Raw genomic sequence first — 12091 nt, 5'->3', positions numbered from 1 at the left:
CGCAACAAGTGTAATAAGGTTGGATTGATATGCTGGAATGAGGGTAAATTCGTACTGTACGGTGGGATCGGGTTGCACGCGCGCAATAGGTTAAATACGGGTGGATTGTTATGATGAAATAAGTGTGGATTATGATACTGATATCGTTATATGGTGGGATTAGGTTGCGCGCCACAACATATCTATATATTATTTGGTGTTGTTGATGTTATTGAAATAAGGGAGGATTCTGTGTAGTCCGGTGGGATCCGGTTGCGCGCTGCAACAACCTATGTGTTTCTATTTCCTCGAGCTGTGTTGGTTTTCGGTATTGTTATATGATACTCTAAGGATTGGTAATTCTGAACGACACCGGTTTATTCCTTGAGGTTGTAGCTGCTATTTTCAGTTACTGTCTTATCTTGTTCCGTATTTCCTTTTTCTGTATTTATTTTATACTACGTACAAGTTATAGTGTAAGTGACCCTCCTTAGCCTCATCACTACTTCGTCGAGGTTAGGCTCGACACTTACAGAGTACATGGGGTCGGTTGTACTCATACTATACTCTACACTTCTTGTGCAGATTTTGGAGTCGATCCTAGCGGCGGCTATTAGTGTGCTTGGATTGATTAGCTCAGTGGAGACTTGAGGTACAACTGCTCAGCCCCGCAACTCCTGGAGTCCCCTCATTTGTTTTTATTTAGCTATGTATTTTTATTTTGACAACTCTGTACTTATTTCAGACCCTTGTATATATTATTCTAGTAGCTCGTGCACTTGTGACACCGAGTTCAGGGATTTGTAGCAGATGTTTGGCAGTTTTAGCTTTCGCATTTATACTTTAGATTATTTCAGTTCTTTCTCAGTATTTAATTCAAACTACTAAATGGATAAAATGTTCTAACGTTGGCTTGCCTACCAAGTGAATTTTTAGACGCCATCACGATCCTGACGATGGAAATTCCGGGTCGTGACAATAGTTTATGCCCTTATTTTGAGTGAAACCTTTTGCAACTAATCTTGCTTTAAAGGTTTGGACAGAATCATCTGTATTATACTTTCTTCTAAAGACCCACTTACAACTTATAGGCTTTGATTCAAGAGGAAGACCAACTAAAACCCAAGTGTTATTGGATTTAATAGAGTCTATTTCATCATTAATGACCTCTTCCAAAAGGCAGCGTTTCTAGAAGACATTGCTTCCTGAAATGTCTTTGGGTCTTCTTCAACATTCAATACAATAGGAATTTGATTACAAACGTTTGTCCTATCTCCTTCAACAAGAAATGCTTTAGACTGTGAAGAAATAAATCAGAACCAAGATGTTTTTCTTTTCTTATTCTTTGGCTTTTCCTTGGTTCTATTTTGCATATCATCACTTCTTTCTTTGTAATAATTTCATAAAGTGACAATTCATTTGCATCAATACTTTTTCTATTTACTTCAGTTATTTCATCAACATTGTCATTTATAAATCTATTTTCAATAAATTCAACATATATAGATTCTATAATGACATTAGATTCTAGATCTAGCAGTCTATATATTTTGGAGTGTTGTGCATACCCTACAAAAACACTTTTAGTTCCTCTAGGACCCAATTTTGTTCCTTGATGGTCAGGTACTCTATAATAAGATATACATCCCCACACTTTAAACTAATTTAAATTTGATTTTCCATCATTCGAAAGCTCATAAGGCTCTTTATAATAAGATATACATCCCTACACTTTAAAATAATTTAAATTTGATTTTCTACCATTCAAAAACTCATAAGGCGAAACATGCATACTTTTTGAAGGCATTGTGACAAATGTGCATTAAGTAACATAGCATTAACCATAGGTTCCAAGTCCAAATCTTTGATTATAGAATATATAAATATATAGTATACTTAATTGCACACACTTAAAAGTATATGTCCTGAATGAAAGACATGAAAGAGACAAGTGCTTAAAAGGCTCTAAAAAAGCCTTATCTCTTCCGATGTGGGAACAATCCCACTTCCTAACTCTAAAATAACAAATTATCTTACGCTACAACCTTGGCTAATAAGAAGCTATAGTTTTGCGTTTTACCCATCAAATTGTTGCAGTTTCGGTGGCTAATATCAGTTCGCATCCACAGATAACTAATCCGTTTAGAGTACAACTTCCGAGTAACCTAGGAAGCTCGTGATGGACTTCCAACCTTCTTGTAATTGTTGAAACCGTGCTCGAACCTGTAATGATTTCTTGTCCTTCCTGCTTTTTGAGTCTTTTTCCACATAAATTTTAGATACTTAGTACCCGTTTGTCCATAAATAATAATTATATTTGTTCATGAAATTTTATAAGTTTTTCAACTCACTCATAAAACTGCAATATTTTTTAAATGAAATACATGTCCAAATACAATTTCAAATATCAAATATTATTTTTCAAATTAACTTCAAATACTATTTTTTCAAAAATTTATAATTTTTATGTCCAAGCGCCTACTTAAATTCCTATCTGTCTCTCTTTTGACAAAAATGAAGGACATAAACAAAATCATTGGGAAAAAGAAAACAGAGAGACAGAGGACACTTGTGCAGATCCAAAAACAGGATTCAGTATATAACATACTAGATAGCTTACCGAATTTTGAATAGGCCCAAATACGAAATTAGGCCTACCTAAACTGATTGACACACTTCTTGCCCATTTTTTGGTGATTTGCACAAAGAGGGCCCTGTGGGTGCCGTTCTTGATTTTTTTTTTTATATCGCTAGTCCCAAGTTTAACAAGTGTTGCCCCTTGCCTGTTATATGGGTGACACTTTTAATTTTTGACCTTAAAGATTTTCTCATAAGGCAAGCGGGAGTCAAAAAATCAAGATCGTCCATTTTAGGGTCATTGGGTGTAGTTTCCTGTCCGATTTTTGGTTCGACCTTGATCATGTTCGAGTATATATACAGGTTAAGATACTACCTTGATCTAATTTTGATATTTTCATAAAGATGACCTTGAGGCCGATTTAATTACCATAACTAATACGATTAATGTGTTACACATGCTTCAATGACCAAACAATGTGTTACTAAGATTTCACATCGTTCCCTTTCGATTTTCTGACTAAGATTCACATGGTAACCTTTTGGATTTACTGAATATTTCCTTTATCGTTTCCTAATCCCATCATCTAGTTGGTGTCGCACCATCTATATTATTATGTAAGGACCACCATTTACTTGACCATTTCTCCTTATGCAGGCAGGCCTAATACAACTTAAAAGGTCCTACGTGGTCAAGCTAGCTCGCCAGTTAACAGACCAATTTTTGCACATTATACTGTCAACTTTCAAATGTTTTCCCCCCTCAATTTTAACATCAAATACGCTTTTATTGATTCCAACGGGATAACTCTAGGCTCAAATTGCTAGAACATCAATTTCTTTATGACTTTAGAAATGATCTAATTCAACAAATTGAATATTATTGGGCTTATTTAACAGAGATGTTCTTAAAATAAGAGAAAATATACGCCAAACAGATGCTTCTTTATTTATTTTTTCCATCACCACGATCAGATCATAATGTCTTGATATATTTATTATGTTTCTTTTTAGTCTCTGTCTTAAATTCTTTAAACTTTTTAAAACATTCAGACTTTCAACGCATCAAATAAATATACCTTATGTCATAACAGTTAGTAATTTTAAATATTTTAGACATGTTTGAAAATAATATTGTAATCAAAGATAAATTTATTTGACTCCTTAAATATTAGTTTTTTATCAAATAAAAAGGGACGAGATTAATAGCTCTTCACCTTTTCCTTTTAGTTGAGGTTGAAGAAGAAAAGCTATCCTCTGACTTGCCCGCAGTGAAGCATATAAACAAATGTACAAAAATCAATAAATACTCGTACATATAACATTCTTGTTTCTTTTTTGGCTCGAAAATTTTATGATTAGTTCCCAATATAGCTTGATGAAATTTTCTAGCTAGCTAAGATTATAAAATGCTGTTATCTTTACAACGAGTTAACTAAAATTCGCAATTAGCAAATGTTAAATTTATCAAGACCGAAAATGGATAAGAATCTAGTGAAACAACTTGCTTTCCATTGATAATTGCTCTTGATGTGGCACTAGAAGATTGGCCATTTGTCGCTAAAACATAGATAAGAATCCAAAGATGCTATAATAATTAAATAGCAAAATGTCTCTAGCTACTGCTATTGTAAGTTTCTTTGAAGATACACAAACCTGATGTTGACTTAACATCTTTGTAAATTCCCAGCAAGCTCCTTCCCCTCCCTATATAAATTTCCTTTTTTGTTAGAGTTTAAAAAGGACAAATTAGAGTTGTCATTGTGCAATAGTATATTTCATCGTTCAAGTTGTGAATATAATCTTTTTATTAGAAACGTAAGGTACATGTTAGGTATGCAAATAAAGTCTCATATTTGTAGCTAGGGGTGTTCATAAAAACCCGAAAAACCGAACCAAACGAAAAACCAAACCAAACCAAACCGACCAAAAAAACCGATACTTTTTGGTTTGGTTTTGAATTTTAAGAACCGATAAAATTTGGTTTGGTTTGGTTTTGGTTTTAATCAAAAAATAACCGAAAAAACCGATATATATTACACCTATATATATATATATACATATACAAAGTTTCAAAAAATTTATGGTGAATGTTAATCGTTTGCACTTATAGTATAGTTTTTTACCTTAATATTCTAGTTTGATTGGTACGTAGTTTTCTTTTGTTAGGTGTAAGAATCCATTTCATGTTAAAAAATATATAGTTTTAATTGAGTCCTTAAATTATTCATCACTATTTGATTCAATTATCATCAATATATTTTTGTAAATAATAGATTTCTCAAAGGGCAATTGATTTGATAGTGTTACGTTGAAAATGTGGTCGCCGGAACATGTGTTTGTTAGTGCGTGTCTTATATTTAAGAAAAAACCAACAAATAACTGAAAAAACCGAAAAATCGACAAAACCCGATATAAACCGAATCGGAAAAAAATCGACTTAATTGGTTTGGTTTGGTTCTAATATTTGAAAAATAGACTTACTTGGTTTGATTTCTTTTTAGGAAAAAACCGATCCAAACCGAACCATGAACACCCCTATTTGTAGCTATAAAAAAGAAGAAGCTACATATAATATGTAGGGATATTCTTAAATGAAGTGAGGCCTTTTGAAAAAGAAAAGAAAACGAGCAGTATCATGCTATGTTAAAAGCATCTCTGGACTGATGGCCCAACAACTAATATCAGAGCTTATGATTCGGGGTAGACGAGTATGAAAATGGCGGGAGGATACCATGACGCTCAATTTACTACCTTTACTAATTACTTGGAGATGCATGCACGCAAGAAGATGAAGCTAAAGCCTGTGGAATCACGGGATAAGCTCATCATGAGGTGATGTGTAGTCATGTGGAACTTAATTCGAGCTAAGGGACTTGTAAATGGGCCAATTGTCGTAGTATATCGGTGTATGGGTGTAACAACCGACTGGTCATTTTGAGCTTTAAGGTTCCATTCAGTGGTTCGATGTTTTGAGTGGCTTCATATTGTGTGTAATGAGTTGCGTGCATGGTCAGATTCAGTTTTCGAATGTTTCGGGGTCTATTTTGATGAGTGATTCTCACTTTAGAAGCTTAAGTTGAAAATGTTGACTAGGTTTAACTTTTGTGAAAACGACCCAGAAATGATATTTTGATGGTTCTGATAGGTTCGTATCGTAATTTTGGACTTGGGTGTATGCCCGAAATCAAATTTGAAGGTTAGTAGGTTGATTGTGTTGTTTTGCCGAAAATTGGTAACTGAGTTTAAGAGTTTGACCATAGGTTGACTTCAGAGCGATCGTGTTTGAATTTTTGTTTCGGGACTTGGAATAGGTCTGTCTTGTCATTTGGAGCTTATCCGCAAATTTTGGTGTCATTCCGAATTGATTTGATAGGAATCAAACGCGCAATTGTGTTTTTTAGAAATTCTTGAGTTTCATCTTGATTTCATGTGTTTTGGAGGTTCAATTCATGGTTTCAGATGTTATTTTGATGATTTGATCATGCGAGCGAGTTCATGTTATGTTTTTAGACTAATATTGATGTTTGGTTTGGAGCCTTGAGGGCTCGGGTGAGTTTCGGACGCGTTTTGAAGTGTTTTGTTTTGCTGGTTTTGAACAGGTGTTGCAGGTCTCACTAATACGAGAATTTGTTCGCATTTCCGACCCTCGCATTTGCGAGGTGGGAGGTCGCTTTTGCGAGAATGGTTGGAGTCTACTAGGTTCACATTTGTGAACCCAGCGTTCGCATTTGCGATGGGGGCATGGGTGAGCTTGTTCGAATTTGCGATCAGGAAGATCGTTTTTGCGAAGTGTCCTTGATTCGCATTTGCGAACTTAATGCTCCATTTGCGATGCTAGCAGGACTGTGAGGAGTATTTCTTTTGCGAATTATTCTTCGCATTTGCGGGGCTCGCAATTCATATTTGCGACTGGACATAAAAGCTAAGAGATGAGATTTTGGTCTCATTTTCATATCTTTGAACCCTAGATTCGGTGAGAATCGATTTTGAAGAGGGATTTTCATCTATAAGTATTGGGTAATTGGTTTTGATCAATTTTCAACTATTTGACATGATTATATATGAGATTTAACATCTAAATTATGAGATACAAAGTGAAAATTTGAGAAACGTTGTCTATGTTTTGAAAAATGAGAATTTAAGTTTTCGGAGTCGATTTGGACTCGAATTTTGAAACAAAATACATGTATATACTCGTTGGGTTAAGGGTAGTCGTAATCCATCTTTGGACCCGAGTTTTGATCGGGCGAGCCCGGAGTTGACTTTTGAGGAATTTTGCAAAGATCATAGCTTTATTTATTGGAATTGATTTCTCTTGCATTATTTGATGTTATTAAATCGATTTCGGTTAGATTTGAGCCGAATGGAGGTGAATTGTAAAGGAAAAGCTATTTTAGAGTATTGAATACGGTATTTTAAGGTAAGTATCTTGCCTAACTTTGTGTGGGGGAAACTACCGTATAAGGATTGATATGTTGCATTATTTGAACTATGTGAAAGACGCATACTCGAGGTGACGAGTATGTACACGTCTTTATATGTGGAAATTTGTCCGGTTTAGACTCTTAAGGTTCTTATGCACACTAAATTGAAGTTGCTCTATCATGTTATGTCCTCCATTGTTAAATTTACTTTTATATGCCTTATTTGAAGTTGTTGGTTCCTGCTCTATCTTTTGTTGCCAAATTTACCCATACATGATTTAATTGTAATTGTTGCCTCTTTATTTTCATGTTATCTCTTTCATAATTGAGTTATTCTTATTTGAAGTTATAGTTTCACGTTATCTCCTTCCTAGTTGACTATCCTTATTTGAAGTTCTTGTTACATGTTATCCCTTCAGTAGTTGGTTATCCTTATCTGAAGTCGATGTCACATGTTCTCTATCTTATTGTTGAAATACTCTTACTTGAAGTCATTATTACTTGTTATGTATTTCATTGTTGAGCTTATTCTTCCGCTTCATTATATTGTTGTAATTATTGTGTTGATTTACTTGTCGTACCCTCGTGTTATTGTTGTTCTTGTTGTACTCGGTGTTCTCGAGCCGTGGGCTATGTGTGATTGTGGTATTAAAATTGTTATTGTGGAAACATTATGGTATATGATCACATATAGTACGGGTTATTATATTATGTTGTTATATTTTGGCAAATGTGATATTGTTGAGAGAATTGTTGGGATGTTAACACGTGAGTTATCTGTGCTATTGTTATTATTGATATTTGCACATGCGGCGTGACAAGACAGGCTAAATATGTTGGGTTTGCGCATGTGGTGAGACAATGTGGGATAATTGTTATGCGTATGTTGCGAGATAAGGCGTGCATTTACTTTATTGTGCGCACGCGGCAAGACAATGGGGACTATGTCGGGGATAATTTATGATGAACTGGGGGCATTGTTATTGATGATATTTGAGCGGTGGTATGTCTATCTTGTGTGAGTCATGCATATCGCGGGTTTTGTTGTGTTATTTCCAATGCACCATACGTTGTTACTAATCTTGTTTGTTGACTCGAGCTGTAGTAGTACATTTGCACAAGCATACACCGTAATCTATCACTTATATCAGTCCGGGAATATGAACCTTGATGTTTGTTGATAATTTACATGTAATCTCTTTATACCTGCCTTCTGTGGGTGAGTTTTACTATTGGCACGTGAGTTGTCCGAGCGGATATGAGATATTGTTACTATTGGCACGTGAGTTGTCCGTGCTAATATGAGGTTTTTACTGTTAGCACATGAGTTATCCGTGCAGATATGAGGTATTAATGGTATTGGCACGTGAGTCTATCCGTGCAGCACGTGAGTTGTCCGTGCGGTTGTGATTGATAATGTGGGCACAAGATGCCAAATGATTATGGTCTGTGATTGGTGATTATAAGGTGTGGTACCTCGGGAATATTCTTGTATAAACTTTGTGTGAGAATGATTATTAGATCATTACTTGTTCTTCCTTACTTTGTTTCACTGGACTTAAACTGTATTCTGCTTATTTTACGGCGTTATTACCTGTTTAAACCTTGTTGCTAATTGTTGTTTCTAGCTCCCATTTGCAAGTATTGTATTGTTGTTTTACCATGCTTAGCTTTATATTGATATTATTCCTTGTTAGTTTCACATTTATATTTGTACAAGTTATTATGTCTAGTAGGTATCTTGACTGTTGCTTGTCACTACTCCACCGAGGTTAGTCTCGATACTTATTGGGTACCACTATGGTATACTCATGCTACGCTTGCTGGACATTTTCATGCAGATCCAGGTACCTCGGAGCGTGTTGGTCGTTAGCTAGATGACTGTGAGTTGCGGCGGATACTTCAAGTTATACCTGACGTTGCGTTCGCAGACCTCGGAATAACCTTCTGAAGCTTTATTTAGTTACTGTTTATTTCTATTCCAAACAGTGATGTATTTGATATTCTTAGTTAATCTTAGAAAAGCTTATGACTTGTACTACCAGTTTTCAAATGTTGTATATCTACAGTAGATTATTGGCTTGTATAGAAATTTCCGATTCATGTTTAATTATTAACTGGTTTAAATTTATTGACAACTCTCTATATGTTACGCTTACTTAGTTCTAGGGACTAGGTACCATCACGATTCCTATAAAAGAATTTTGAATCGTGAAAAGAAGGTTATTGATGAGTCATGTCGAGGGAGATTATTAGATGTACAAATTAATAAAGTTCCACATTAACGGCCGAAAAGAAAGAACGTATGACCTAATATCAAAAGTATCTTTGGAGTTAATCACAACAAAATTGTTCACAATAAACTTAAATATGATCGGTTCATTTCTCGAATCCTACAGAGTTTAGTGCACCGAAATAACCTATTTTTCAAAAAAGGACAAGTAAATGAGAGGAAAATGGCAGTAATGTAATGCATGCCAGACATGATGCACATGCATATAGATCAGTGGGGTGGGGAGAAGGAGAAGGAGAAGGGATCAGAATCACAAATCGAAAATCTGTATTGCTTCAATAATTGATGTATGATTCATCAGATTATTACTGTACAAAACCATAGGACAAGGAAACATTAAAGAGATTGTCCATTTCTTTCCTAACGACAGTCTTCTTATTATACTCACAAGCTGGATATGAACCCTTTCCATGCATGACAGCAATGCTAATTATAAAAAGGATTGATCGTAATTCTCTCTTTTTTTTTTTTGGAATGGCCGTGGTTTTAAGTTATTAAAAGGATTTAATTTATATATAATGATAATGTAAAAAAAATTTACACTATCAATATAACTTAACATATTGTAGCCGGTTGATAATTTTTTTTTCTCTTTCAAAAGCTTGGCCAAAGAAGCTCTTGCTATGAATAATATTATATGCAGTTATCTTTTAGCTAGCTGACCTATAACAGTATAAAAAATCTTATATACTGTTTAGCAATATTTTTTTTTTGGTGTACTACCGGGTGTCCGACTAAACAAAAATAAAAAATAAAAAAAATCTAAACAATAAATAAGATTAAACTTTTACGAAGTAATGAGCGCTGTAATATGTCTCGGTTTTAAATGTCCAAAACCGTACATCTTACTTTAGTTAAGACGATCCATAAAACTGGTAAATTGATTCTTCTTTCAAAAAACATCATTGCAGCTAGTTAATTCTCCCCTAGAAGTTTTGAGGCACAAATAGAATCTGCCTTGAACAATGTATTTGTAAATCATTAATACAATAAAAAACATGTAGTTGAAGAATAATATAATAGCACAAAAATCTTCTCTTCTTTGTTATACTTGTACTTCTTTGCAATGCACTCGTTATCATACGGGGAACCAGAATTTTGACTTTATGGATTTTGTTTATAATGATGATTTTAAGTGTTAATAATGAGAATCTAAATTTCATATTTATACATATTTAATGAATTTTTTAGCACAAATATATTATTTGAGCAAAAGCTATTGGATTCGGCCAAATCCGTAGACGAACTTCTAGCTCCGTCCCTACTCGTTATGTAAAAATTCAACTGTTAATCACCTCTTATTTTTTGAAATGATGAGTTGATCACAGTGAAAATATGAGGTAGGTCCATAACACATAATGTGCCCAGTGGCGTGCTTTGTCCTGTCGATGAAACACTTGCTAAAGCCAAGGAAATTAACTACAAGAGGTCAAAAATACAACCAGCTTTTGCACAAACTTACAAAAAATTACAACTGGTTCAGCATCATCTGTTTTTTCACTCTCTTCCACTCAATCAAACTTCCAACTTCAACCTCACAATTTTTCCCATACAAAATATGGATCTAACTTACATACATTCATAGTGCAAAGAACTTTTATACTACTCCATTAATTAATTTAAATTGTTGTAGCATGTAATATATCTTAAATTACTAATCTCATTTTCAATAATAGTTACTTGCTATCTTACTCGAATTCTCCAAATAATATCGTTATACCTATGTCGGATTCTCCAAAAATAATATTATGCATTATTTTTGAGGATCTGACATGAGTACAACTTTTTTGAAGAATCTGAATAATATGGGCGATGTTACTTATTTTTTAAGAAATTTAATAGTGTAAGAACTCTTTTACATTGTCCATATACATAAAGTTAAAACTCTATAAATATAGCTCTTTTTTCCTCATACAAGAGCACCTACCCCTAATCTTAGAAGCCTAGCTACTAAAACTCTCTACAGTCATGGCCAGTTTCTCCTCCACCATTTTCATTCTTTCCCTTCTCCTTGTTGCCACATTCACTACTGCTTGTGGTCCATGCAGTGAACCAATCAAGCCAAAGCCATCACCAAAGAAAGCACCCCCAGCCAACCCCTTTTGCCCAAGGGACACATTGAAGCTTGGTGTTTGTGCTGATGTACTTGGGCTTGTTAATGTAGCAATTGGGAGTCAAGTGACAAGTCCTTGTTGCTCATTGCTTCAAGGTTTAGCTGATTTGGAAGTTGCAGCTTGCCTTTGCACTGCAATTAAGGCTAATGTGCTTGGAATTGTCAAATTGGATATCCCTGTTGCACTTAGTGCTTTGGTTAGTGCTTGTGCTAAGACCATTCCCACAGGTTTCAAGTGTAATTAGAGAGGGAAATGCATCAAGATTTGCTAGCTAGTGTCTCCTGTTTTAATCCTTAATTTTCAATCATTGGGTTGTAAAATGTTGTTGTGTTGTGATTTATCTCTGTGTTTGCCTGATTTGTTTTCAAGGTAGCTTCCTTTTTATTTTCACTATTAAATTGTTTTCTTTTGGTTGTGTGTAAAACAATTTGTAATTTGTGATAATAAGCATGGGAAACATTGTTCACCTTGTGAAGTTGCCCTTTGTATGAAAAGTTCAAGTTCAAAACACTGATATTGTAAGAGCATCTACAGGTACCAATGCACGGCAATTGCTATAATAAGTAATTGCTTGTATGGCTGAGAAATGAAAAGTAACCTCCTATAATAAGTTAAGTTGTACCAAAAAAAAAAATTTCACCACCAGTGCACATAATAGGTTGTATAATAACTTGTTTGTGTAGAAAAATGTAATAGGTTGG

The 12091-nt window shown here is 34.5% G+C and overlaps 1 protein-coding gene across 1 annotated transcript; it reads left to right on the top strand.

Moving 5' to 3' along the window:
- Positions 1–11244: 11244 nt before the first annotated feature.
- On the top strand, positions 11245–11634 carry LOC107807939 (14 kDa proline-rich protein DC2.15). The gene has a single exon (XM_016632394.2). It carries the CDS (start codon positions 11245–11247, stop codon positions 11632–11634), a length of 390 nt encoding a protein of 129 aa, XP_016487880.1.
- Positions 11635–12091: the final 457 nt, after the last annotated feature.

The sequence above is a fragment of the Nicotiana tabacum genome, chromosome 8 (assembly GCF_000715075.1).
Source record: "Nicotiana tabacum cultivar K326 chromosome 8, ASM71507v2, whole genome shotgun sequence".
Classification (NCBI taxonomy): domain Eukaryota; kingdom Viridiplantae; phylum Streptophyta; class Magnoliopsida; order Solanales; family Solanaceae; genus Nicotiana; species Nicotiana tabacum.
This window is presented reverse-complemented; position numbering and strand designations above follow the sequence as displayed.